General features: G+C 49.7%; 2 protein-coding genes across 3 annotated transcripts in view; one reads left to right on the top strand and one right to left on the bottom strand.

Moving 5' to 3' along the window:
- The window catches only part of Slc4a11 (solute carrier family 4 member 11), a 13,390-nt gene extending 3,634 nt beyond the window's left edge, over positions 1-9,756 (top strand). The window contains exons 4-21 of the mRNA XM_021156219.2: positions 1,733-1,897; positions 1,985-2,034; positions 2,283-2,514; positions 2,592-2,673; positions 3,114-3,237; positions 5,702-5,905; positions 5,979-6,072; positions 6,159-6,284; positions 6,362-6,475; positions 6,555-6,687; positions 6,900-6,973; positions 7,571-7,829; positions 8,004-8,110; positions 8,197-8,365; positions 8,456-8,629; positions 8,799-8,994; positions 9,071-9,240; positions 9,349-9,756. Of these exons, the coding sequence (XP_021011878.1) occupies positions 1,733-1,897; positions 1,985-2,034; positions 2,283-2,514; positions 2,592-2,673; positions 3,114-3,237; positions 5,702-5,905; positions 5,979-6,072; positions 6,159-6,284; positions 6,362-6,475; positions 6,555-6,687; positions 6,900-6,973; positions 7,571-7,829; positions 8,004-8,110; positions 8,197-8,365; positions 8,456-8,629; positions 8,799-8,994; positions 9,071-9,240; positions 9,349-9,418 (2,543 nt within the window). The 3' untranslated portion in view covers positions 9,419-9,756. The remainder of the gene's footprint in view (positions 1-1,732; positions 1,898-1,984; positions 2,035-2,282; positions 2,515-2,591; positions 2,674-3,113; positions 3,238-5,701; positions 5,906-5,978; positions 6,073-6,158; positions 6,285-6,361; positions 6,476-6,554; positions 6,688-6,899; positions 6,974-7,570; positions 7,830-8,003; positions 8,111-8,196; positions 8,366-8,455; positions 8,630-8,798; positions 8,995-9,070; positions 9,241-9,348) is intronic.
- Positions 9,757-12,343: 2,587 nt separating this feature from the next.
- Positions 12,344-24,968, bottom strand: Itpa (inosine triphosphatase). 2 transcript variants are annotated; one of them, XM_021155000.2, is made up of 8 exons: positions 24,835-24,968; positions 22,347-22,404; positions 22,185-22,249; positions 21,687-21,760; positions 19,780-19,811; positions 18,431-18,546; positions 14,721-14,797; positions 12,344-12,985 (listed from the first exon to the last, which is right to left on the bottom strand). In XM_021155000.2, exons 1-8 carry the CDS (start codon positions 24,898-24,900, stop codon positions 12,877-12,879), a joined length of 597 nt encoding a protein of 198 aa, XP_021010659.1. In that variant the 5' UTR covers positions 24,901-24,968; the 3' UTR covers positions 12,344-12,876. The 2 variants fall into 2 exon arrangements, with proteins under 2 accessions (XP_021010659.1, XP_029330607.1); XM_029474747.1 differs by lacking the exon at positions 21,687-21,760.
- Between the last annotated feature and the right edge of the window lie 1,708 nt (positions 24,969-26,676).

Here is a 26,676-nt window from a genome sequence, read left to right as displayed (position 1 = left end):
ACACACACACACACACCACTCAGAGCCAATACGTGCTCTTTATTTGAGCATGTATGTGTTTGTTTGTAAGTGCATGTGTATAGAAGGCCAGAAGAGGGTGTCGGCTCCCTTGGAGCTACAGTTAGCATTTGTGAGCGGCCCAGCCTTGGTGCTGCATGTGATCTGAATTCCTATCCTCGTGATTAAGCAGCCCGTGCTTATCTTAACCACTGAGCCATCTCACCAGCCCAACTTTTTTATATTTTGAAATAAGGTCCCACTAAAGTCCAGGTTGGCCTGGAGCTCGTGTCATCCTCCTGCCTCAGCCTCCTGAGCTTTATATAATAGGCGTGTGCTAGCCTGTAACTCTGTATGTAGACCAGGCTGACCTTGAACTCATACAGATCTGCCTGCCTCTGCTTCTTAAATGCTAGGATTAAATGTGCCACTTGACCTAACATTACTGTTTTTAAGCTGAAGGGTCAGACTAGTACAGACCCCTGTTTTGGTTTGGTTTGGTTTGGTTTGGTTTGGTTTGGTTTTTTTGAGACAGGGTTTCTCTGTGTAGCCCTGGCTGTCCTGGAACTCACTTTGTAGACCAGGCTGGCCTCGAACTCAGAGATCCACCTGCCTCTGCCTCCCAAGTGCTGGGATTAAAGGCGTGCACCACCACTGCCCGGCCCTTGTTTTGTTTTTTTTAAGATTTATTTTATATATATATACACACACTGTAGCTGTACAGATGGTTGTGAGCCTTCATGTGGTTGTTGGGAATTGAATTTAGGACCTCTGCTCACTCTGGTTGACCTGCTCTTTCAGTCCCTGCTCCCTCTGGCCCAGATTTATTTATTATTATAAATAAGTACACTGTAGCTGTCTTCAAACGCACCAGAAGAGGGCATCAGATCTCATTATAGGTGGTTGTGAGCCACCATGTGGTTGCTGGGATTTGAACTCAGGACCTTTGGAAGAGCAGTCAGTGCTCTTTGCCATGGAGCCATCTCACCAGCCCTGTTTTTTTGTTTTTTAAGATTTATTTATTTTGTGTATGTGAGTACACTGTCACTCTCTGTCACTGTCTCCAGACACCCCAGAAAAGGGCATTAGACCTCATGACAGATGGTTGTGAGCCACCATGTGGTTGCTGGGAATTGAACTTAGGACCTCTGGAAGAGCAGACGATGCTCTTAACCACTGAGCCATCTCTCCAGCCCCCAGAGTCCTGGTTCTTTTTTTTTTTTTTTTTTTTTTTTTTTTTTTTTTATTCTTTCTTTCTTTTTTTTTTTTTTTTCTGAGATAGGTTTGGGATTACAAAGCCATGTTGCTTCACTAGGCTTTTTCCTTCCAGTTCTGTTCCTTTCCTTCTCTTCCCTTCCCTTTCTTCCTCCCCCCCCCCCNGATGGTTGTGAGCCACCATGTGGTTGCTGGGATTTGAACTCTGGACCTTCGGAAGAGCAGTCGGGTGCTCTTACCCACTGAGCCATCTCACCAGCCCCCCAGAGTCCTGGTTCTTAAAGTTGAAAGGGGTACAAACGATCATCTGGCAGGGGCTTCAGCTCTGTGAGCCAGCTACTACACTCAGAGTAGGGCCAGGCAGGACCAGCCATTCTGCCTCCCTAAAGCAAGGCTCTCTTCTTGACGGGTGGGAGGCCTTGTACCATCAGGGGGTGCACTCAGGAGATGGAGCAGGGGTACCTGCCTTGGGCTGAGAGCCCCTAAGGAAGCACTGATAGAGGGTCTCTCCTGGTGACAGCCGGCACTCAGGGATACTTCAAGAACAACATGGAGGATAACCTTGAAGTCCGGGAAGACAGCCTGGGGGATGAGGTCTTTGACACTGTCAACTCCTCCATTGTGTCTGGCGAGAGCATCCGGTTTTTTGTCAATGTCAACCTTGAAGTGCAGCCCTCCAAATCTGGTATGAGGATGGTAGATGGCCCACTGCTCTGCTGAGGAGCCCTGAGAGGGTGGGACAGCCTACTGAGCTCTCTTCCCACTCCTTTAGACATAGAAGCTGCAACTGGTGGCTGCGTGCTCTTACACACCTCTCGCAAGGTGAGGCCCACTCTCCAGGAATGTGCTGGGTCTCCAGTTGGGGTTCAAGAGATCTGGCTCCCTTACATCTGCTATGCTGTCCCCATGTTCCCAGGCGGTCCTAAACAGGGATCTCAAACTTGCCCTTTCTCTCCTGGATATGACTCCTGGTGGGCAGGGATAGTCATAGACCACTGTGGAGGGCAGGTAGGGGCCATCAAAACAAGGGTCTAACAGCCTGTGTGGTTCTGTACCTGGGGTCCCTACAGTATCTGAAATTGAAGAACTTCGAGGAAGAGGTCCGTGCACACCGGGACCTGGATGGCTTCCTGGCCCAGGCCAGCATCATCCTGAATGAGACAGCTACCTCACTGGATGATGTTCTCCGAACTATGCTAAACCGCTTTGCCCTGGACCCCAACCACGCAGAACCTGACTGTGACTTGGACCTGCTCATGGCTAAGCTCTTTACGGATGCTGGAGCCCCTATGGAGAGCAAAGGTAAGGCTGTCTCCCTGGCCTGCCTGGGGATGGCTTGGCTACAGCAGCTGACTCTCTCTCCCGTATTCTCCTCTTAGTCCACCTGCTGTCAGATACCATCCAGGGAGTCACTGCCACTGTCCGAGGGGTGCAGTACGAGCAGTCTTGGCTCTGCATCATGTGAGTTGCCATCCTACAACTAACCATGCCTGGTCCCCTACTGTTATCCGGAGCTAGTCCAGGTGTTTCATGTCCCTGGAGAAACTGGCCTTGACCCAAAGGACACAACTGTGATGGCATCTCCAATGTGGAAGACAAGATATGAGCCCCTTGTCCCATCTGATCTCCTATTTTAATGTGTTTGGGTGTTGTGTGTACACCATATGCATGCCACAAATGTTAGAGCTCCTGGTGCGTTGTAAGCTGCCTTGTGGGTACAGGGAATTGAATTCTGCTCCTTTGCAAGAGCAGCCAGCGCTCTTTACTGCTAAGCTGTTGCTCCAGCCCTCCTGTTGTCTGTTTCCCCTGGTAACCTCCGTCATGGGCTTGTCAGGGTGGCAGGAGCCTCTGCTCCTGAGGGTGGCAACTGTCCTTTGTTTTGGCTCTTCTCTACTGAGCAGATGTACCATGAAGACCCTACAGAAACGGCACGTGTGCATCAGCCGTCTGGTTCGACCACAGAACTGGGGGGAGAACTCCTGTGAGGTTCGCTTTGTCATCCTGGTGCTGGCCCCACCCAAGATGGTGAGTTTCAATCTCTAGTGCCTTGTGAGACAGGGCCCCAGGTTGCTCTGCCCTTTCCTTGGGAACATTGCTACAGGCCACCTCATACCTGCTCTTCCTGTCTGTTTGATGTGTCTTAGAGATGTTCTTGCAAAGTCCCTGTTGCATCAGAATTTCCCTGGAAATGCCCCAAAGATTGGCTTTCCTACTAAAAAGAAATGCTTTGTTATGATTACTGATTCAGGTGACTGGCAGTGTCGCTTGGTGGCAAGGCTCAGCATGTACAAGGTCCTAGATTCAAGTCCAGTATAATGACTATATGCATTGGGGCCATTCTTTGGCTGGCTTCCCACCAGCCTTCCTCCTTTAGGGTATGCTGGACAAGGACCTTCATTCCTTGGGCCCTACCTTTGTTGGGGCTGAAACTGGTCCAGTCTGGGAGTTCTCCCAATAAGGAAAAGGCTTAAAATCCTGAATGGGAACTGTAAGCCCCCTGCCCAAAGCCATAGACAGGCCTTAATAGTTAAACTTTGATTAGCTTCTGCTCCTTGTGTTCTCTATTGTTCCCCGCTGGGGATGGACCTCAGGGCCCTCACATACACACATAGCTGGGCAGGTGCTCCGTCACAGACCCACACCTCTACCCTTTGTTAGTTATTTTGAAACAGGCTGGAGGCTGGCCTTGAACTCCACATCCTCTTGGCTTCCCAGTGTTGACCTTCTCCCAGGACACCCACTTTTTTTTTTTTTAATTTGTTTAAAATTTTTATTTTATATGCATTGATGTTTCGTCTGCACTCCTATCTATGTGAGGGTGTCAGATCCCCTGGAACTGTAGTCACAGACAGCTGTGAATCACCATGTGGGTGCTGGGAATTGAACCCCAGGTCCCCTCAAAGAGCAGTCAGTACCCTCAACCGCTAAGCCATCTCTCCATCCCCAACAGCATCCACTTTTCATTACCTTTTTGATGACTCTGCCTGATTCTGGTGCAGGCTGCCTTCTCTGAATTTTCTGGGTACCAGGAATAGGGGGGCTGCTCCAGTATTCCTATAGATATGCTGCCTGTAATATTCCTGTGCTAGAAGAAAAGAGAGCACCTCCTGAATTACAGGGAGTGGCGCTGGCAGTGTGGCCAGAACAGTCACCTTGAGGAAATCAGGCTGCACCCAGCATGGACACACAGTAGGCACAATCCAGACTGTTGCTCAGAGTCTGACAGAGGGGCCTCCTGAGACTTGAGCAAGGGATTGAACAAGCCATGTGTTAGCTGTCACTGTGATGAGTAACTCAGAGAATCAACTTGAATAAGGGGAGATCTACTTTGGCTTGAGGTTTCACCCCTTGGCCGGCTGGAGCGGGACATCGTAATGGCAAATACTGTTCTGGAGGAACAGGTGCCCTCATGGCAGCCCAGAAGCTGGCTCTGGCTCTGGGGCAGCAGGCTGGTGTAGCGTGTGTGATGCTCTGAGTTTGATCCCCAGCACCTAACAGAAAGTGGGGGGATGGTCCTGGGACAGGATATACCCTTCTAAGGAGTACTTCCCAGTAACCTACTTCCTCAGCCCAAGCCTTCATTGTCATTTCCACTACTTCTCAGTCAATGCCGTGAAATTGTAACTGTGTCAGGCTGTGACTCCATAATGAGGTCAGAGTCCTCAGAACCCAGTTAATGCCCGCCCCCCCCCCCAGTGACTACACCCATCAGCTGGGGTTCAAGCCTTTCAATACATGAGTCTTTAGGGGATGTTTCATACCCAGACCTTAATATTTGACCATGTCAGGTAAGAGAATAAGGTCCAATGTGCCTGGACCCCTTTCAGAGTCCGACAAACCGGAAGACACCAGGCCTGCTGAGACATGGCTAGGGATGTGTTGAGCTCCACTGTGACTTCTTGTCGGTGCTCAACCCTGGCTGTTGCTGCTCCTCCTCCTCCTCCTCCTCCTCCTTCTTCTTATTTGTTTTATGTATATGAGTACTCTGTAGTTGTCTTCAGACACACCAGAAGAGGGCATCAGATCACATTGCAGATGGTTGTGAGCCATCATGTGGGGATTGAACTCAGGACCTTTGGAAGAGCGTTCAGTGCTCTTAACCACTGAGCCATCTCTCCAGCCCTCAATCCTTCTTGTTAGGACAATGCTAGTGTCTGAATTATGAGAAAATACTAAGCAAGGCATGGCAGCTCATTGCCTGTATTCCCAACACTTGGGTAGCCAAGGTATGGAGAATGCCATAGTTCTAGACTAGCCTGGTCTACAGAGTGTGAGCCTATCTCAAACAAACAAAAAGGAAAGAAACCCACCAGATCCACAGTGGTTCTGGGGACTTGCTGGCCTAGGAGGAATAGTGACATAGTGACAAGGTGCATTAATGCCTGAGCTTATGGACCCAGCTGCCTGTGTGTGACTTCACTTGGCAAAGACAGGTGTCCTCTGCTGTGGGGCTGGAGGTGTACCTGTACTACCCATCCTCTGTCCACAGAAAAGCACCAAGACTGCAATGGAGGTGGCACGCACCTTTGCCACCATGTTCTCAGACATCACCTTCCGCCAGAAGCTCCTGAAGACTCGCACAGAGGAAGAATTCAAGGAGGCTCTGGTGCATCAGAGACAGCTGCTCACCATGATGATGCCAAGAGGCGCAGGGCACAGCATGAGCTCTCTCCATACTCACAGACACCCTCAGGTACAGGAGAGAGGCAGTGTGGTGGGAGGGACATGGGCCAACCAGGGCTAACTCGGTTTATCTTTTCTCCCAGCCCCCAAAATGCAAGGACTTTTTCCCTTTTGGAAAGGGCATCTGGATGGATATCATGCGCAGGTTTCCTGTGTACCCAATGGACTTCACCGATGGTGTGTGCCCAGCCAGAACTTAGCCTTTCAGGCCACCAGTGCCTGCCGTGCATTCCTGGCAAATGCTGTCTGTCTTGCATTCCTAGGCATCATTGGGAAAAGCAAGAGCGTGGGCAAATATGTCACCACCACACTCTTCCTCTACTTCGCCTGCCTCCTACCAACCATTGCTTTTGGATCCCTCAACGATGAGAACACAAACGGGGCCATCGGTGAGGGGCTGGGGTAGTAGGGATGTGCCAGGCAGGACCCTGGGCAGTGATGACCTCTGACCTTACCACCTCCACAGATGTGCAGAAGACCATAGCTGGACAGAGCATCGGAGGCCTCTTGTATGCACTGTTCTCTGGGCAGCCCCTGGTGATACTGTTGACAACCGCGCCCCTGGCCATCTACACCCAGGGTACAGTGGGGTTGAAATGGGAAATGGTCCCGGACCCCACCTCAGACCTGACTGTCCATCCTGCCCTGCTTGTATACAGTGATTCGAGTCATCTGTGATGACTACAACCTGGACTTCAACGCCTTCTATGCATGGACAGGCCTGTGGAACAGCTTCTTCCTTGCACTTTATGCCTTCCTCAACCTCAGTCTGCTTATGAATCTCTTTAAGAGGTGATTGGTCCTGGGCTACAGGGTCCAGAGATGTGGGTCTGCCTCATGCCAAAGCCCTATAACCCCAGGGTAGTGTGTTCTCCAAGAGGCGGAGGTGGGCTTTTTAGGAGTGGTCCCATTGAGCATTCTTTCATGGGGATGGGCTATACAGGAGTTCAGGGAAGCCACTAACTACCCATACACACATCTCGAGGCAATTAACCTCTTTGCAGGTCTACAGAAGAAATCATTGCTCTGTTCATTTCTATCACGTTTGTGCTGGATGCTGTCAAGGGCATGGTCAAAAGTGAGTCCAAGGCAGGTGTGCTGTGCATGCCTTTAACACTCTTTGGGAGGCAGAGAGAGGCAGGAGGATCTCAGACAGGAGTTTTCAGACAGCTAAGGCTGTCTCAAAAAAAAAAAAAAAAAGTGAGTAAGTGCTGAGAAGGGGTCCTGCTTGGGAGATGGGAGCTCTCAGCTGTTATCTGCTGGGGCAGAGGAGAAGGTATCAAGCTAAGATTGTTCTTCCCATGGCAAAGATGCTGTAGGAGCCGTGGCTGGCACAAAGCAGCAGCCCTATATGTTGCTGAAGGGGAATAGCCTCTCCAGGTACCACCAGAGATGGGGCAGAGGTGCCGGGCCAGGCATGATGGGGTGCAGGTACAGCCAAGACTTGGGAGACAAAAGATAGACATGTGGTGGCTCCTGGTTGACTGGGAAGGGCAGAGCTCTCTCCTATTCCTTCTGTCTCCCCTTAGAAGCCCTCTCTCCCTTTATGGCCCCTCCCCTCCCCCTTCAGTATCCTGACCTCCCTCGGGACACCCCTCCATCCTATATCTGTAAAGAAGCTAAGCTACAGCCTCTCAGATACCAGATGGCTTAGGCCTGTTGACCTGTCCCACAGTCTTCGGGAAGTACTACTATGGTCACCACTACCACACAAAAAGGACTTCCTCCTTGGTGAGCCTGTTGGGCATTGGCAGAAGCCCCAACAGCAGTCTCCACACTGCACTCAACGCCAGCCTCTTGGCCAGCCCCGTAGAGATGGCCACAACCAGCAGCCCCGGCAGCACACACTCGGGCCAGGCTACAGCGGTGCTCAGCCTCCTCATCATGTTGGGCACACTCTGGCTAGGCTACACCCTCTACCAGTTCAAGAAAAGGTAAGGTGACACCTTTGAGTCCAGTACTTAGGGGACGGAGGCAGGAGAATCTTAACTTTAAAGCCAGCCTAAGCTACATAGACTCTAGTTCAAGTAATGAGGGGGCTCTGGCACAGGGTGGGGTAAGAGGCAGCTGCCCTGGGCCATGCTGATGCGCCCACCCATGCTCTCCAGCCCCTACCTGCACCCATGTGTGCGTGAGATCCTGTCTGACTGTGCCCTGCCCATCGCCGTGCTCTCCTTCTCCTTCATCGGCTCCTATGGCTTCCAGGAAATTGAGAGTGAGTTGGGATGGGAGGGGTGAGCTGGGGGCGGGGTGTGGCTTTGCTCCCTAGGAACTGTGGGCCAAGCCTGTCCCCTGTTACAGTGAGCAAGTTCCGATATAACCCCAGCGAGAGCCTTTTTGAGGTGGCGCAGATCCACTCTCTGTCCTTCAAGGCCATCAGCAGTGCTATGGGCCTTGGTTTCCTGCTCTCCTTGCTTTTCTTCATTGAGCAGAACCTGGTGGCGGCCCTGGTCAATGCACCAGAGAACAGGTACTGAGGGCCGTGGGAGGGTGGGACCAGGTTCCAGACTTCTGACAGTCAACGGGCCTCTCTCCATGTGTGCCTACCTACCTACCTCAGGCTGGTGAAGGGCACTGCCTATCACTGGGATCTCCTGCTACTTGCCATCATCAATACGGGGCTGTCTCTGTTTGGGCTACCCTGGATCCACGCCGCCTATCCCCACTCCCCTCTGCATGTGCGGGCACTGGCCTTAGTGGAGGAACGTGTGGAGAATGGGCACATTTATGAAACGTGAGTATGAATGGGCCCTAGAGTCCCAGGGCAAGAGCCAGGTGGATCTGAAGGTCAGAGGGGCACAACCTTAGCCTGAATGTGAACTAGGGAAGGATGTGGCTTAGAGACAGAGGCTCAGAGGCCCTCGCTAGACCCACATGTAGCTCTGTGCTCTGGGACCTCACAGGATTGTGGATGTTAAGGAGACTCGGCTGACGGCGCTGGGTGCCAGTGTCCTGGTGGGCCTGTCCCTGCTGCTGCTGCCATTCCCTCTGCAGTGGATCCCCAAGCCTGTGCTGTATGGGCTCTTCCTGTACATTGCACTGACCTCCCTGGATGGCAACCAGCTCTTCTCGCGTGTGGCCCTGCTGCTCAAGGAGCAGGTGGGTGCCTGGACCAGGGAGGGGGTGTGGGAACACAACCACCATCCCTGACGGCCTGGCTGCCTCTTGCCCACAGACATCGTACCCACCCACGCACTACATCCGGAGAGTGCCCCAAAGGAAGATCCACTACTTCACAGGCCTGCAGATTCTGCAGCTGCTACTGCTCTGTGCCTTCGGCATGAGCTCCCTGCCCTACATGAAGATGGTCTTTCCCCTCATCATGATTGCCATGATTCCAATCCGGTATGACGAGGCTGGGCAGCTGTCAGGAGGGCTCAGCCTGGGGCTGGGCTCAGCGGGTGCCTGCTATAACCACCCACCACTCAGTTTACCTCTCTCTCTACTCCGCAGCTACAATCTGCTACCCCGAATCATTGAGGCCAAGTACTTGGATGTCATGGATGCTGAGCATAGGCCCTGACCTGCGCCACCCTCCCCATCCTTCAGGCCTGCTCTGTGGCAACATATGGGGAGGTATGAGCTGGCTGTGGCTCTGGCCCATCCTCATTGCTGTCTTGTAGCCTAAAGCCCCTTGGCACTGTGGTTTTCAAAGGTGTGTGCTCACTCCTCACCCTGTTAACATTCAGTTTGGGGTCAGAAACACTGTCGGGTGGGGCTAAGAAGAGTGGATATTCTTTTGATAAAAGAGTTGATGCCCAGGAGAGAGCCCATTTCCTTGATTGTATAAGGAACTCAGTTGTGCACATGAGTGAATAAAAGTCTTGTTTCTATGCTTTCACATGCAGTCGTCCTCCCTGGTACTCCTCCAGAGTTGGGGAAGAGCGATCAAACCTGCCGCGGGGCGAATTAAAGGGACCCATGTTGAGTAACCCTCTATCTGCTATCACCCCGTTGAAGGGCCACAGCAAGGGGTACATCCTGGGAACAGAGACCCAGAGGAGACAGGATTTGGGTAGAGCACGATGCTGTGTGGTGTATGAGGAAAGTAGCTGCAGGGTGTGGCCAGGGGTGAGCACAGTGCCCTGCACAGCCTGGTGATGTGAGTTAGAGAACTGGATGTTGATTCTTCTCCAGTTCCAGTGAATTACTGAACCCTCCTGCCTCTGGTCATTCCTCTGTCTCTGGAACACATCTGTTGGCAAGCCTTGACAGAAACAGAACAGAAGAATACCCAAATGGATGGAGACTGTAGTAACCCGTGGTAGGAAACTCAGGTGGGTGAGCACTTTAACAGTCAGTCACTTGCTTCTCCACTGGACTTCCCTAGTCACAAGTCACCTGAGTTCCCTGTGCCAGATGTGAATTTCCTCCCTGCAAGGCAGGCCTCCAGACCAATCAGAGAGTTGGTTCCCTCCACACTTGCACACTGTACCCACCAATGCGTCTTACCTGGTGCTTCTGCCATGGAGCATGCGAGATCAGTAGCTGAGCAGAGGCTCCATTCGTAGCAGCCTTGGCAGCAGCTTCTGACACTATAGGAGCGGACTCTCAGGGAGGCGACACTTCCAGGCCAGCCCAGTCTAGCGTTATCTCTCCAATCAGACAGCCAAAGCTGCAACCTCTTCTGCAAGAGTCTTGCCATTACGTTCTGGAAGACAATCAGGAACTGGCAAAAGCCTTTATTGTTTTAGGAGCCTCAAGGGTCCCTGTGGGCCCCTCCTAGCACTGGGATTCCCAATTAATCACCTATGGCTTCCAGGAGTGTCTGGTTTTGCCTTTCGTCTGCTCTATAACACTTTTAGACACAGACAATCCCAGTCACCTTGGTGGGCAGTAACTGTGCCTTACCCAACCATACAGTTCCCCACCCACAAATTCCACAGCAACACCTGACCTTTGCACCCTTCAAGAACTAATTCCCCATGGTGGCTTCTTCGGATACACTCACTCACGTCTCTTCAGTGAACTGTTACCTCTGTGTAACAGACCCTTTATTCTGATGATGGACAGGACAATGGCAGCTAATTGGCAGTGCTTGTGTGTGTGGTCACCTCCAAGAGTGGGACTGGCTCAGCTATGAACAGTAGACAAACCAGGGCTGTAGATTCAGCAGCTTGGTGGTAGTTTTCTGACTTGTTCAAAACCCTGATCTGGTTCCCAGCACCACAGAATAAAATGTCAGATAATACTACAGAGCAAATAGACGATGCTTCCGTACTAGGACAGCAGCCCTGTACACTAGGAGAGGATATAGGAATGGCAAGAGATGCTCAAAGCCCTTGGCAGAGCTGAGGCTGCCAAGAGCTGATTGTAAGAATATCTCAAATGCAGGATGCTGAGTTTGCCCACTGTACTGGGAAAACAAAATCAGAAATGTAAGCCAAAATTCCACCTTAGACTTGAGCTGGCAAACCAAAGGCTGAACATGCTGAGAGTGGTATGCCTGTGCGTAGATGCAGGGTCTGGACCTACATGTAATTCTGCAGTGGGGAATCAGGTACAATATGTTCTCCATGGCTGTTTATAGGGATAAGTCAAGTAACACAGGGGAGATTCAGGAAGGACTGAGCAAGAAACGTGTTGCCTGTGTACTTACCCCCCTCCTGCCTATTTAAGATAGGAAGGGTGGATTTCCTCAGCAGTGTGGGCATACCCTGAAGGGGAAGCCATGCCCAGAATCAGGCAAGGGGCAGAGAGGCCCCAAATGCTTACTGGAGCCAGGCAGAGTGCTGGGACAGGCAAGTAGTAGGGACAGGAGGGGAAGAAAGGTGTTCTCCACCCACCCACATTCCCTGCTGACGTCAGGAGAAATGCCCTTATCACATGGTTAACCCAGGGCCACCTTGCCTAGTTTGGGGATCTAGAGGAAATGTGATGTCTACAGCACTACCTGGGACACAGGAACCTGCTTTCTTTCCTCATCTTTCCTGAGCATACTCTTCCTCATCAAGAAGCAACAGGGCAAGCACAGGCCCTTGACGCTCCTTCCAGGGAATGGTCTGGAGAGGGGATGCACACCTCAGTACAAGGCAGCTTAAGCAGGATTCCTGTAGGGCTTCTGCTGACAGAGAGGTCTGTAACGTTTACTTGTATAGGTGGGGCAGGGTACATTGTATGGCATACATATGGAGGTCAGTCAGTTCTCTCCTTCTTCATGTGGGCTCTGGGGATTATTAAACTCAGGTCATTTGCCAGCCCATAATATCCAAGAGCACAGGGTAAAGCACTCTACACTGTGACACCTCACACACATACACATCTCCCCTATGCAGAGCCAACTGTTCTTCCAAAAAGCCTCACAGGAGTGCCTGCCTCCTGGGAAGTTCTGCACTAGCCCGTGACTCACACTCTAGGAACTCACGTAGAGAGTATGCCAGCCATGAGCATCCTATACACAGCACCATCCTCCAAACACCGGTCAAAGGAAACTCAAGACAGACAGGGCTCAAAACAGACACACCATTTATTTTGGAAAGTCTTCTAGAATTTACATTTGTTACATTCTAAAACCAAAAGTTGTGTGTTTCTTTGCCAAACCCTCAACCAGATAAGAAGAGCAAACAACCAAAATTTTCCCAGGATCCCAGAGCCAGAGGCTACAAGAACAACTTTTTATTGTTGTTGTTTTGGTTTCTTTGTTTTGTTTTTGAGACAAGTTCTCACTATGTAGCTCTGGCTGTCCAGGAATTCACTATGTAAACCAGGCTGGCCCTGAGCTCACAAAGATCTGTTTGCCTCTGCCTTCCAAATTCTGGGATTAAAAGTGTGCACTACCATGCCTGGTCAAAGGAAACTCTTGAATCCAAGGGGCAAGAGTTTAGTATCAACTGGCCCAGAATTCCCCTATGCAGAGCCAACTGCTCTTCCAAGAACTGGCTCCTGATGCTGCCTGGATCTCCTGGCAGAGGGTAACCCAGAGAAAGCCTCACAGGAGTGCCTGCCTCCTGGGGAGTTCTGCACTAGCCCCTACCCATGGCGCTAGTGGTCACCAGCCCCAGCAGCCTCACTAAAGTACTCCTGTAGCTTGTGCAGGGCCCGGAACCGATGAGAAATGGTGTTCTTCTCAGACTTTGGCATCTCTGCATACCTAACAGGAAAGAGAAGCAGCTCAGAAAACAGGGAACCCAGGTATTGGGGGACAGGCACCCAACTGTCTCCCTGGAGCACAAATCTTTTTTTTTTTTAATCCAAATTTTTTTCAGTTATCCTTCTGTCATATATTACAGCCCAAGTTTTCCCTCCCTCCTCTCCTCCCAGTCCCTCATCCACCCCCAAATCCATTCTTCTTTCAGGCCTCCCAGGGATATTACATGGGATATTACCCAAACATGGTACATCATGTTTCAGTAAGATGAGGCATATCCCCTTATACTAAGGCTGGTCAAGGCCCAGTAGGAGGAAAAAGGTCCTAGGAGCAGGCAACAGAGTCAGAGACAACCCCATCCTCACTGTTAGGGATCTCACAGGAACATCAAGTTATACAACCATAACATACACAGAGACCTAGCTCAGACCCATACAGAATCTAGGTTGTTGCTTCAGTTTCTGTGAGCCCCTATAAACCCTGGTTAGTTGATTCTGTGTTTTTCCTTGTGGTGTCCCTGTCCCCTCTGGCTCCTACAATCAATCCTTCCTCCCCCTCTTCCCTGCATAGGAAGAAGCCCAAATCTTAATGATTCTATTTGTGGGGGTGGGGATGGGTCCCCTGAATGTAAAAACTATATCCAGAACCTGTGAACAGACAAAGGGCAGACAGACACCATGTTTGAGCCCAAGCAAAAGGCCGTTCATCAGGAGAAAGTTAGGAAAGCAGGCAATGGCACCAGCTTATCAGCCCATTAAGTCAGACCGTTCTAAATTCAAAGGAACGGGCTTTGAGAGAAGCCCAAACAGCTCTGCTGTGTCCTAAGTTCTTAGGGAAGCTGGGGGCAAGAATGAGGCAAGTGTTTATGGGAGGCAATGGAGCCCAATAGCTCCAACCCAAGCCTCAAGAGTACCGTGAAGACACTGCTGCAGCGGAGAGAGAGCACATCCTGCCTTCACGTTTCAGAACTAGCTACATGTGGCTAAGTAATGACAACTGAATAAACCGGGCTGCAGAGATGCTCAGTGATCATGATGGCTCAAATTGGTTCACAACAGCTATAACACCAGTCCCTGGGACCCAACAGTGCCTTCTGACCTCCGGCCAGTATACACATCTGGTGTACAGACATGCATACAGGCAAAACACCCATGAACATAGAATAAGCAGAATAAAAATGAACTCAGCTCCTCTCTAACTAGACGCCAAGTACTCTGTGACCACCCACCAGGGAGCACACTCAAGGACACGCCAACCAGGGCTGCTGCAGTGTTCTCGCCCCAATGAGGTGCTAGCAAGGGAGCCACAGTCTGGGAAGCCTGGTCCTGTTATGGCTATGGACAAATACATGTAAGTAAGAGGGTGCAGTGAATGTGTGAAGTGGTAAGAACATGTTCTACTGTATGGGTTTCAAGTGTCTACCTGGAGCTACAAAGGTGTGCATTCTCCCAGCCCAGATGGAGCTAGTGTCATCCCATAAAACACAAGGTTTATACATCTTGATAAGCAGGGCGGGAGAATGAGAGTCAACCAGCCACGACACGGGAGCTGGAAGCAGGACCTAGGATATCTGTGTTGCCCTGCCATGGACTAGGTGACCTGGATTCCTCGTCTCCACTCCAGCAGAAATGGCTTCAGCTGGAAGAGAGGCGCCTGCCTCACCCATATCCACGTGACCGCACATGGGCAAAGTACCCACCCAAGCCTATGAACCACATAAGAAATCTGGGCTTCTTACGTTTGCTCATATCCATCAGGCTGAAAGCAGGGATCCCAGCCAAAGTCCCGGCTGCCTCGTGGCATCACAATCTGTCCCTGAAAGAGGGAGGACAAGTGTGTAACTGGAGATGTGGTAGACTAGTTTCTCTAGCCACAGTGCCTATAAATCTGTTAGACACCAGTACAGTGTGGAGCGGTAACTTAGCGAGATGGAGCAAGCCTGTAATCAAAGCACTCGGGGAAGCTGAAGCAGGAGGATGGCTGAGTTACCAGGCCAGTCAGGACTTCAAAGCCAGATCCTGTCTTTAAAAAACCAGAAAAAGCCAGGCATGATGGCACACGTCTATAATCCAAGCACTCAGGAGGCAGACAGACCTCTGCGAGTTCGAGGCCAGCCTGGTCCACAGAGTGAGTCTAGGACAGCTAGCACTACAAAAAGAAATCCTCTCAAGAAAAAAAAAAACCCCAAGATGGAAGGACTCCGAGGCAGGTGGCCTTTATGAGTCCAAGGTTAGCCTGGTTTAAGAGAATGTGCAAACAAAGAACCAATGCTACAGAATGGACAACAATCAGGTGGTCCCCTGGTGTCCACACATCTTCATGTGTGCACACATATTCAAAGAAAGGCTACAGAGCAGGTTTGTGAAGAGGAGCTCTGCATGTGAGTACTGCCCATCAGTACTCAATACTGGGATAACCCTCTCTCTATGGTTTTGATAATCTGTAACCTCACTGAAGAAAAGGAGAACCAACTTTGAAAATCTGACAGTCTGGCACAATGGCTCAGCAGGTTAACGGTGTTTGCTGCTTTCACTCCCTAGATCCAACCAACTCCCAAAAGTCAAACTCTGACCTCCACACATGCAACATGCATGCTTGCCACATACACACTACATACACACAATAACAAATGTAACTTCCAGAAGATCTGCTGACAGGAAGGTAAGGGTCCTGAACTGTGTACGGTATCTCCCACACAGAAGCGAGCTGAGGAGGTAGCTGAGAGGCACAGAGCTTGCCTAGCTGCATAAGACCTATGATTTCACACCTGGGAAGTAGAGACCCCCAAGTTCTAGGCTATCCTCAGCACTAAGGCTGCGAATAGCTACGAGTAACTGCCTATAATAAAGTCCTCACACCTGCAAATGAGCTCCTGGGAGGCAGCAGCACACAGAAGGGCAAGGAGACCTCAAGGCCAGCAGGGCACACTGTGCACACCTGTAATCCTAACATTCGGGGACAGACAGGCAGATCTCTGAGAATTCAAGGCCAGCCTGGTCTATAGAGCAAGTTCCAGGCCTGCCAGCACTATACAGGGAGACTGTTGGAGGAGGGGGCGGGGCACACAAACTCAAACATGAAAATGTCACAAAGATGACAAATCAGTGGCATGAAATGCCAATTTATCAAGTAAAAGTCTGACCTGGATCAGGGGTGAAGTTCAGGGTGGAGCACTAGGTTAGCATGAGATGAGACCCCAGCAGTGGCAGCACCCCTACTAGCTCAGACAAAACAAGACAAACTAAACTAGAGCGTGGGTGGCCTGCTTCTGAATCCCAGGCCCCGGGCTGAGGCAGGGGTACACAAGTTCAAAGCCAGCCTGGGCTGCATGGTGAATCTGTGACCAGCATGGACAACAGCAAGACTGTTTCAAAACAAAAACCAGCCAAAACGGTCGGGAACATAGCTCAATGGTAGAGTCTGTGCCTACCATGTAGAGTATCTGGCTTCATATCCCAGTACCTGGTAGGTCTGGGGGAGGAGAAAGGACACAGGACAGTGACAAGGGAGGTTATAAATAATGGAGATTAAGCCCATAAATAAGTGCCAAGTTACATAGTGACAACAGGAAATTATGCTTTTGCTAGTGGGAAGCTATGTGACTGAAGTCCCTGAGCCTTACCTACACTTGTAAACGTTCTCAGCCCAAGGTCACAGGACACCCAGACTTCCCCTCCTGTAACAGATGCTATAGGTGAACAGCTATCACAAGGACAATGCTGTTCATGAGCCACTGTGAACGTGTCTCAAGCAAACCAAAGACAATGAGCGAGAACAGAACGAGGATAGGAAGTCAAGGCCACGTCGAGGAGTGGAGGAGTCGGGAGCTGGTTAAGCAGCCACGGCTGGAACAGAGATCGGAAGGGACCACACTGGCTGTTCTTGCAGAGAACCTGGGTTTGATTTTCAGTACCCGCAGGACAGTTTCCAAATCTCCCTAAGTGTAGTTCCAGGGAATCAAAGTTCTTCCTGGCTTCCATGGGCACCAAGTTACACATGTGGTGAACAGATCAAAATATCCACATGCAAAAAATAAAAATAAATAATAGTAAAGTAGACAAACTCTTAGAGAAGTGTTAGGTAAAATGGTGATTGTTAGGTGAAAAAGGAAAGAGATTTATTCATTGGGTACTTTCAGACCTGTAAGACAAAAACATTCTGCAGACCCGGTATTTAATACTACTGCAAATGCATTTAATACTACTGCACAAATCACTGAACAATAGTTAAGATGGATTTGTCGGGGCTGCAGAGATGACTCAGTGGTTAAGAGCACTTGCTGCCCTTCTAAAGAGCAGAGTTCAGTTCCCAGAACCATCTGACAGCTCACATTATCTGTAACTCCAGCTCCAGGGGATGTGCTGCCTCTGGCCTCCTTGGGCACCTGCACTCACGTGCATATAACCATAAGCAGACACAGACACAGACACAGTTAAAAGACAAAAGATTGCTTTGTGTTCTGTGTGCTTTCTTTTGTTAATACTATCCAGAATTTTCACCCAACAGTAACATAAAGTGTCTATACAGCCCCAACTGGGAAACTAGGTTTTATCTGGGCTGAAGGGACACAGAGCAAACTGGAAGGCAGATGGGGCACTGGCCTGACTGGCTACTGGTGGTCTGGTGAACCCCAGGAAAAGTGACTACACCTAAGGTTTGACAGGCAACACTGGGGTCGCTGAACGGCTTCAGTGAAGAACAGAAACTCTGGGCTGGAGAAGACGCTCAGTGGGAGAACAGCTGCACAGCACAGAAACGCTCACCTCCACTTCCGACTCCACAAAACTTTAAATTCTATGTGAACAAAAACGTCCAGGAAGAGCCTTGTGGTGGCGGCACATGCCTTTGATCCCAGCACTCTCAGGAGGCGGAGGCAGGGAGGCAGGGAGGCAGAGGCTGAGGGGGTCTCTGAGTTGAAGGCCAGCCTGGTCTACAGAGTGAGTTCCAGGACATTGAGACCTAATTAATAGAGACCTTGCATCAAAGCAAATATGGGGGTAGTGGGGAACGAGAGTGTTGCAGAGTGGGCAAGATGACACAGAACTAAATCCCCCACTTGGAAGTAAAGGTAGTAGGATCTGAAGTTCAAGGCCAACCTGAAACACACAAGAGACTCTATCTCAAAACCCTGAGTGGGAAGAAGACTGGCCCTGGCAGAGGAACAAGGAGGTCTCAGCAGCTGGCCTGTAGCTGTGGCTTTAAGAGCAGGTACCTTCTGTTTAAGCATCTGCATCTTATCGGAACCTACAATGGCAAGATCTAAATATATAAGGTTAAGGGTCAAATCTGTTTGGGGACTAACATCTTTCTAACTGTGGTGTCTAGGTTTGTCTCACAGCAAGCCACTAGCTTTGGTGTCTTGTTTTGTTGTTCCTGAAGATCATGAGCCACTTGCTCAAGCCACAGCATCCTGTGGTGACCTGAAGAACTGTTCAGGTGGGTACGCACCGAGGTCTGGCCTCTGAACAGGAGCACTGGCTGGCTTGGGTCCCCAGTGCTGAGAGCGAATGTGCAGAGTGCGTAGGCTGATTTGTCTTCAAAGCCGGCCAGGAGCTGGTGGAGACCTGCAGGCGCAGAGAGGCTCGATGAATCTATTCTGTCCAGTCCCCACCCTTACCCCAGACACCCAAGGATGTGGACGGATTCTCCAAACTGGATTGTGCTGGGAGGTTGAAAGGCTGCATTCTGGTCCTCAAAGGGGAGCTAATGCCTCTCTTCAGGCTCTGACACAAACTAAAATAGGTTCCTTGTTGAGATCAGGGTCTCATGTAGCCTAGCTTGGCTTTGAACTCACTTTGTAACCCAGGCTTTATTGGAACACAAGACCCTCTGCCACAACGCGGTGACTGCTGGGGCTGCAGGTATGCGTCACGGTCACGGCACTTGGATTACATGGCAATGAATACAGAACTTTATATATGTCAGGCAAGCATTGACAACAGAACTACATCCCAAGCCTCTGTTGCTGAGGCCAGGCTCTCGTGTAGTCTAGACCAGTCTTTAACTCATGGCTGAGGATGAGCTACAGTTCTAATCCTAGTTACAGCTCCTAAGATGCAGCCTTAGAGTACCTGGCTCGATTTTTGTTTTAAAAACAATTTCCTGCTTTGTAGCCCGGTCTGAAACTTGAGAGCCTCCCTAGTACAGGCATGTGTCTCCATACTTTGCTAACATAAGACTGTTGCAAAGAACAAAATGGTTTTGTTTCTAAGAATTTATTTATTTTATGTATATAAGTGTTTTGGGCTATATATATATATACACATACACACACACACACACACACACATTGCATATGCACGGGTGCCCACAGAGGCCAGAAGATGCCAGATTGTCTGGAACTAAAGTTATGGGCAGTTGTAAGCAGCCTTGTAGGTGCTGGGAACTGAACCTGGGTCCTCTGCAAGAGCAACAAGTGCTCTTACCCACTGAGCCATCTCTCCAGCCTGTTTTAGTTTTTTTGTTTTGGGGTTTGTTTGTTTTTTGTTTTTGAGATTTTAGGATGCACTACCGTGGGACATTTTGGCATATACTCCTGAATAAGAAGATATAGACTCCTGGACTGAAGCAAGGCTAGGCCATGACTGAAGCAAAGAACCACAAGCAGTCATTAATGTCAAGTCCCTTGATAGCCAGCACCAACTAAAGCCCCCTTGCCCCTCCAATTCAAAGCTTTTACCACCTATCCCAGCCCCCTACCTCAGTGCTGATTACTAAGCAACTGATTGCTAAGGGGGGGGGCTACTCCCAGACTCAATCCCAAAAGAGCCCTGGGAAGAAACAACAGGGATACATACCTTCAGGCTTCAGCTTCTGTAGGAACCATTTTCTGCAAAAGAAAGAATGGAGAGTCTGGTACCAAGAACAGAATCTTCCCATCACCGGCTCTGCCCTACACCCAACAGGGATCAGAGTTCCCAGGAGCAAGAGAAATGAAAAGGCATGTCTCGAGTCAAAACTAAGAAAATATCTAAAGACTGGGAGTCTAGCTCAGCAGTATAGAGAAAGAGAAGCAAGGGAAGGGCAGGGGGCTGGAGGGGAGCCAGGGAAACACAAGGAAAGGCAAGAAAAAGAGAGAAATATGAATCTAATTAAGAAAAAGTAGAGCCAGACAAGCAGTACACAGGAAGGAGGCTCAATACACAAAGGAAGGCAAGAGCCTTAGTGATGACTTGAAAAACACCTAGGCCAAACAAAGCAGGAGGACTACCACACATTCTGGGCAAGCCTGGGCTACATAGCAACTTTCAGGCCAGACTGGGCTGGAGTGAGGCACATGCTCAAGAAAACAAACCAAAGCCAAACCAAGCAGTGGTAACACTTCACACTCCCTAAACTGCAAAATACTAGCGTCACAAGTGTCGGTGAGGCGTGGAGCGTGCAGATGCGTCAAGTGTGTGCACTGCAGCTCTGGCAAAACAGGCAGTGAGCAATTTCTATTTTCAGCTTTACTCAAGCCAGGATGTCACATCATCTCTGAAATGGGCAGGTGCCACTTTTCAATCTCACTTACATAACCACAGTCTCATAATTAAAGGAAACTCCGTCTCTCTGATTGCTTGCTTGGTTTATCACAGGATCTCATGTAGCCTAGACTGGCCTAGAACTCCCAGGATGACCCAGAACTTTTGATCCACTCATCTCTCATCTTGCAAGTGCTAGAATTTTAGGCATGCACAACCATTCCTGCTCACCAGTTAAGTACTGCAGGGCTAAGGGTTGAACTCAGAGCTTTATTACACAATGAAGGCAAGCACTCTACCAACTGAGTTACATCCTCACCCACCTCTGATATCCTTCTATTACTTTATGTATACCAGTGCTTTGCCTACATATATGTGCATGTATATAGAGAAGGCAGAAAAGGATGTTAGAATACTTAGAAAGGGAGCTACAGATGGTTGTGAGCTGTCATGTGGTGATGGAAATTAAACCCAGGTCCTCTATAAGAGCCACCAGTGCTCTTAACAGCTGGACCTGCTCTCCAGCCCCTCGTTAAGATTTACTTATGTGTGTGTACATGTACATATCTATGTGGCCGTATGTGCACACATATGTACAGGTAACTGTGGAGGCCAGCAGGAGGCACTAGGTCCCTTGCAGCTGGAGTTACAGGAGTCTGTAAGCTGGATATGGATGCTGGACTCTAAAGTCGTCATGACTGACCAACAAGCACTTTTCAGGACTGAGTTCTCTCTCCAGGCCCCTATCTCTTATATTCTTTGAGACAGGGTCTCACTGTGTAGCTCTAACTGCCTTGGAACTCATTATGCAGACCAGGCTGGCATCAAACTCATAGACAGCTGCTTGTCTCTTGCCTACTAGGTTCTGGGATTAAAGGTGTGTGCCAGTACACCCAGCTCTTTTTCTTTTCTTGTTTTGAAGATTTATGTTATTTTTAATTTTGTGTGTGTGTGTGTGTGTGTGTACAGGTACCCAAGAAAGCCAGAAGCATCAGATTCCATGAAGCTGAACTTATAGACAAATGTAAGCTGTCTAATTTAGGACTAAGAATCACACCTGGGTCCAGTGGAAGAGCAGCAAGAACTCTCAAGAACTGGGCCACTTCCCCAGCCCTATCTTTGGTGCTGATGCCAAGACAGTGAATGGCCCATAATATCAGGTAAGTAATCGTTTTACTATGCTGGTAGTTTTGAGGATGGGATCCTCCGGGGTAAAGGTGATCAAGCATAGCAGTACTCACATGTAGGGGCCAGGCAGTCCCCCAAGTGCGTTAAAGCACAGACAGGTATCTTCCACCAGGACAGGGCCCTGTACCTGTAACACAGAGACAACCCTGAGTCACTACGCTGGGGCAGTTATAGGTCCATCAAGGGCCATACAACTCAGCTCTCTGTCTTCTATTTAGAGATGTGGACATCAAAGCACTAGAAAGATAATTTTTTCTCAACAAAGAACAATGAAGTGCTGAAAATCATCTAGGGAGGCTGACTCTCCATAGTGTGCTCTGTGCACACTGGGGTGTGGGGTGTGGGTGGCTATGTAGAAGGAAAATGTATGGATGTAAGACTCAGAAACGTGAGAGTTGGAAGAGAAAAGGCTGTGTTCCAAGTCACCACTGAAGCAGTCTCGCTGGGCAAGCCACAACTATTTTATTCTCTGCCTGTTCCCACAAGGCACAGGCCCCAGGAGCCACAAGAAGACAAGATGGGGGGTGGGGGACTCCACAAAGGCTAAGTACCTGCCGAGCTGCCTCCCGACACTTCTGTATGGAAATCTCATCCGGTTCTCCCTGGTATTCAGGCACTTATCAGGGAAACAGACAGACAGATGTACAGAGTCAGGACACAGGAAGACAGACAAATCAAGCCACTTTTAAAAATGAAACAAAACAGAAACATACGGTCAATTTTCTGAGCCTCCAAAGTGCATGGAAACTTATCTCCGAGAATCTGAATGACCTGTTCCAAGATAAAATACACGTGTCACACCATTTGCTAACAATTTCCATTAATTCCCAGCAACTGTGTGAGGTGTCACCCACCTGTCTCCTCAGGTAGCGTCCCCATTAGTCCTCTAAAGCTTATCAAACTGGGCCCATAAGCCACACCTCAACTTTCAGAGGCCACTGAATTAGCATGCCTCTCCTTACTCCATCCCTTCCCACCTCCATTTTGTTTTTCCCTTGCCCACCCTTTATCTAGAATACCCTTTCCCTTCAGTGCTCTCTACCAACATCAAAGTCCACTGCTCTGTGCTTTCACTAACCCCCGCTGACATTCACCGCTTTCCACGTGGAACAGCAAGCCAGGCTGAAGCAGCAGCTCCCATGACTGACTGAACTTTTTTCTTTAACTGTGTTGGCCTGGGACTCACCCCTCAGCTCAGTACTAGCATTACAGGAACGAGCCATCCTGCGTAGCTTCCTAGTGACTTTTAACCCTATTAAAATCAGGGGCTAGTCAGACATCAATGGGAGGAGAGGGCCTTGGGCCTGTGAAGGCTCGATGCCCCAGTGTAGGGGACTGCCAGGACAGGAAATTGGGAGTGGGTGGGTTAGTGAGCAGGGGGAGGGAGGATGGGATAGGGGGCTTTGGGAGGGGAAACCAGGAAAGGGGGTAACATTTGAAATGTAAACAAAGAAAATATGTAATAAAAAATTCAAAGAAGCCAGGCATGGTGGCGCACACACGCCTTTAATCCCAGCACTTGGGAGGCAGAGGCAGGTGAATTTCTGAGTTGAAGGCCAGCACAGGCTGCACACCAAGAGCCTATCTTAGAAGGAAAGGAGGGAGGGGGCCATCAAGATGGTGCAGCAGGTAAAAAGCCCTTACTGCATTCACAGGCCTGAAAGCCTGAACTGGTCAAGTAAGCTGTGGTGCAGGAAGAGAACCAACTCCTAAAGCCACGCTCTGGCCCCATGCCCCACCCCCAACACATAAACATAATTCAAATACTTTTTAAGGGCAGGGAGGTAAAGGAAACTTCTGAGTTGTAGTCAGGAAAGTGCTGCACCTGTTATTCCAAATCCTTGTCCCTAGGCAGGTTAAAGGGGGGGGGGGGATCAGAAGTTCAAGGCCAACTCAGGTAGAGAATCCCTATTTCAAGAGATGGGGGAGGGGAGACATGGGGCTCGAGAGATGGCTCAGTGGTTAAGGACACCTGTTGCTCTTACAGAGAACCCTAATTTGGTTCCTAACGCCCACAGGGTGGCTCACAACCATCTGTAACTCCAGTCTCAGCAGATCCAACGCCCTCTCCAGGTCTCCACAGGCATGAAGTAAGTTAATTTTGTAACTGGGCATGTTGTGTTGTGGTAGTGACTCAATGGGAAGAGCACTTGCCAACACAAGCACGGTGACCTGAGTTCTGGTCCCCTGCACCACATAAAAGTCTGGGATAGTCGTGCTACCTGTAACCTCAGCCCTGGAGGAGGCAGAGACAGGTGGATTGCTTGAGCTTGCTACCCCACCAAAGAGCACACTCTAGGTTTGAGACTCTGTCACGAGGGAATGAGGAGGATGACAATCATTGGCTTTGAGTCCTGGGTTAGATCCAAAGTCAGAAGAACAGTAAATAAAGCCTCTGGGTCTTTGTTCTAAAAGTTGTAGCATGTAAAGTTTTGACAAACTTGTCACATTTTTCTTTTGTTAACCTGCCTTTTGTTATACTGTGGTCAGCTATGATTCTTATAAGGTATTACACATCTCAGATATAGAAGGGTAGATGGAACTATACTCAGTTTAGATCAACATCCCTCCATTACACCCCCCCGCCCCCCCCCCCCCCCCCCACAGCAATGAGCGTGTTCCGGTGAGTGGAACACAGCCTGTGGTTCCAAGACAGACCAGGGAGCCTCTGGCATTGTAAGATCACCAGGTTTCCTATCCCCACCCCCCCCCCCCCCCCCCCCGCCACACACACACTGCCTTTCAGGAGGGGAGGTGTCTGAACTCAGGTTTAAAATCTAGGGCTTCAGGGGTAATTTATCTTTGTCACAGATGTCACTACTCCAGCTCCTATAGCCTGCTGACTTTACCAGCTCATCTAAAAAAAAACTCGTGAGGTGGAGCATGCGTGCAGCCCCAGAATTCGGAAGCCAGGAGGGTCAAGAGAATAAAGTCAGTTCTAGACTAGCCTGGACTACACGTGTCATTATCTCCAAAATAATAATTATATTTAAAAAATCCTCTGACCCTCAAGGCGCCACACTCCACGGCGGTCTCTCCACAAGCCCAGACCTTCAACACAGCCAGGGGCAAACCCCACACTCCCCGAGGCTACAACTCGTAGCCTCGTTTCCCGCCTTCTCTCCCGTGCATCCCTGGTGAGGAAAGCCCAGCAGCCCAATCTCCACCCGCCTCCGAGACAGTCTCCACACCCCACAACACCTCCTCCAGCTTCTTGGCGTTTCCCGTCACAAACACTATCTTCTTCCCGACCAAGGACGCAGCCATTGCAAGCGAGGGTTACGGTCCAGAATGCCCAGTAACCCTTTGCCGGGAAGGCACTTCCGGCCGGAGGCGGAAGTAGGTAGCTCGGTTTCCGGCCCTATCGGATACCTGAAGCTTGCCTCCGGCCACTGCTGCCAACATCCAGGAGGTGGCAGCCGCGGCAGATGAGCATCCCGCAATCTGTGCCTGAGGCGCTTGGGACGCGCTGAGGGGCGGAGAGGTCTCTCAGCGCTCAGATCCTCTGCTAAGCAACTCCGGGGAGCCAAGAAGCCGCGCCCTGACGGGTGTCAGCTGTAGTGGCGCCCCTCCGGCACCTCCAACTCTGTGCTCTAAGCCTGGGAGTCTATCCTAACCTCACTGCGAACTTAAAACAGCATAACCAAGCAGTCTTTTACCTGTTAGGCTTGATAGCTAGTGTTTCGACTCCTTTTTTCTTGCCCAGCTAACCCTATCCCTTCTCTATTCCGTCACCTCAGCCTTTGCATTGGGAACACACCAAGGAAGATGAGTGACCCTCTTAGCCCTACCCTGTGAGTGCATGAGCCCCTTCAAGAAGAGGGTGTCGCATCCCTTGAAACTGGAGTTACAAGTGCTTTTGAGCGGTCTGGTGTGGATGTTGGGAACTGAGCCTAGGTTCTCTGAAAGTTGTAAGCTCAAGCTGGAGAGATGGCCCAGCGGCTAAGTACATGACTGCTCTTCCTGAGTTGTGTTCCCAGCACCACATGGCGGCTTTCAGTTGTCTGTAACTCCAGTTCCTGGGAATGCATTGCCCTCTTCTGGTCTCTGAAGGCACTAGGCATATATAATGCGGCGCACATACGAGCAGCTAAACACTCATTCATATAAAAAACATCTTAAAAAAAAAAAAAAGAAAAAGAAGTACAGGGTGCTAGCTGGAAGTGGGGACATTTATAATCCCAGCACTGAGATTAAAGCAGGAAGATCATGAATTAAAGGCTAGCCTGGGCTATATATGGTGTCAGGGATGTAGCTTGATGGTAGAACATTTGCATAGCATGACCAAGGTCCTGGGTTTGGCCCCCAGAATCACACACACAAACAACAGAATCCTAATCAAAGCCTGGTTGTTTAGCTTAATGTTATTAACCTCGTACAGCCTTGGGTGTTGTTACATAGATGTGACTTAGTTAGGGGTTTATGGAACTTAGGCAAGCCCTGTACCACTGAGCCACATACCCAGCCCACTAATGAACTGTCCTCACAGAGTAGCCAAAGCTATATTCTCCTCACATCTTTGCTCAGTGACCTTAATAGTGCGTGTTACACAGTTCAGAAGCTTTGCTGTATACAGTGTCTTTGGAGTCAGGTCATAGTTTCCTCTTCACTGCCCCTCGATGGTGTAATTTTTTGAGGACCTGTGGTTCATTAGAGTTGGCTGGGAAAGGCTGGGCTGAGTAACATGGCCCTTCCTGCATGTCACTTGTCTCTCTCTTTCATGAAGTTAAAGGGAATCCTCAGAAAAGTGGAGAAGTAGAGGTTTTTAAAGCAAAGGTTAGAGAGAGAGAGAGAGGCTGAGACATTTAACATCTAAGAAGTCACACACACAAATATATATATATATATATATATATATATAGAGAGAGAGAGAGAGAGAGCAGGTACTAGATTAGATTATTTATATATATATATATGCATATATATTACATATATAGACCAGGTACTAGATCATATATATATAATCACTCACATATAAAATAACATTTGTTGGGGGGAGGGTATGGGGGACTTTGGGATAGCATTGGAAATGCAAATGAGGAA

This window comes from Mus caroli, chromosome 2, assembly GCF_900094665.2.
Source record: "Mus caroli chromosome 2, CAROLI_EIJ_v1.1, whole genome shotgun sequence".
Taxonomy (NCBI): Eukaryota; Metazoa; Chordata; class Mammalia; order Rodentia; family Muridae; genus Mus; species Mus caroli.
The sequence above is the reverse complement of the archived record's forward strand: the minus strand, read 5'-3'. Positions and strand labels throughout refer to the sequence as shown.

What these genes read in the sequence shown, in the direction of transcription:
- Itpa (XM_021155000.2), bottom strand. Translation starts at nt 24,900, where the DNA reads ATGGCTGCGTCCTTGGTCGGGAAGAAGATAGTGTTTGTGACGGGAAAC. An exon ending in ACGCCAAGAAGCTGGAGGAG is followed by an intron (nt 22,405 to 24,834) that starts GTGTTGTGGGGT and finishes ATCTTGGAACAG; the next exon opens with GTCATTCAGATTCTCGGAGA. An exon ending in GGAGGCTCAGAAAATTGACC is followed by an intron (nt 22,250 to 22,346) that starts GTATGTTTCTGT and finishes TTCCCTGATAAG; the next exon opens with TGCCTGAATACCAGGGAGAA.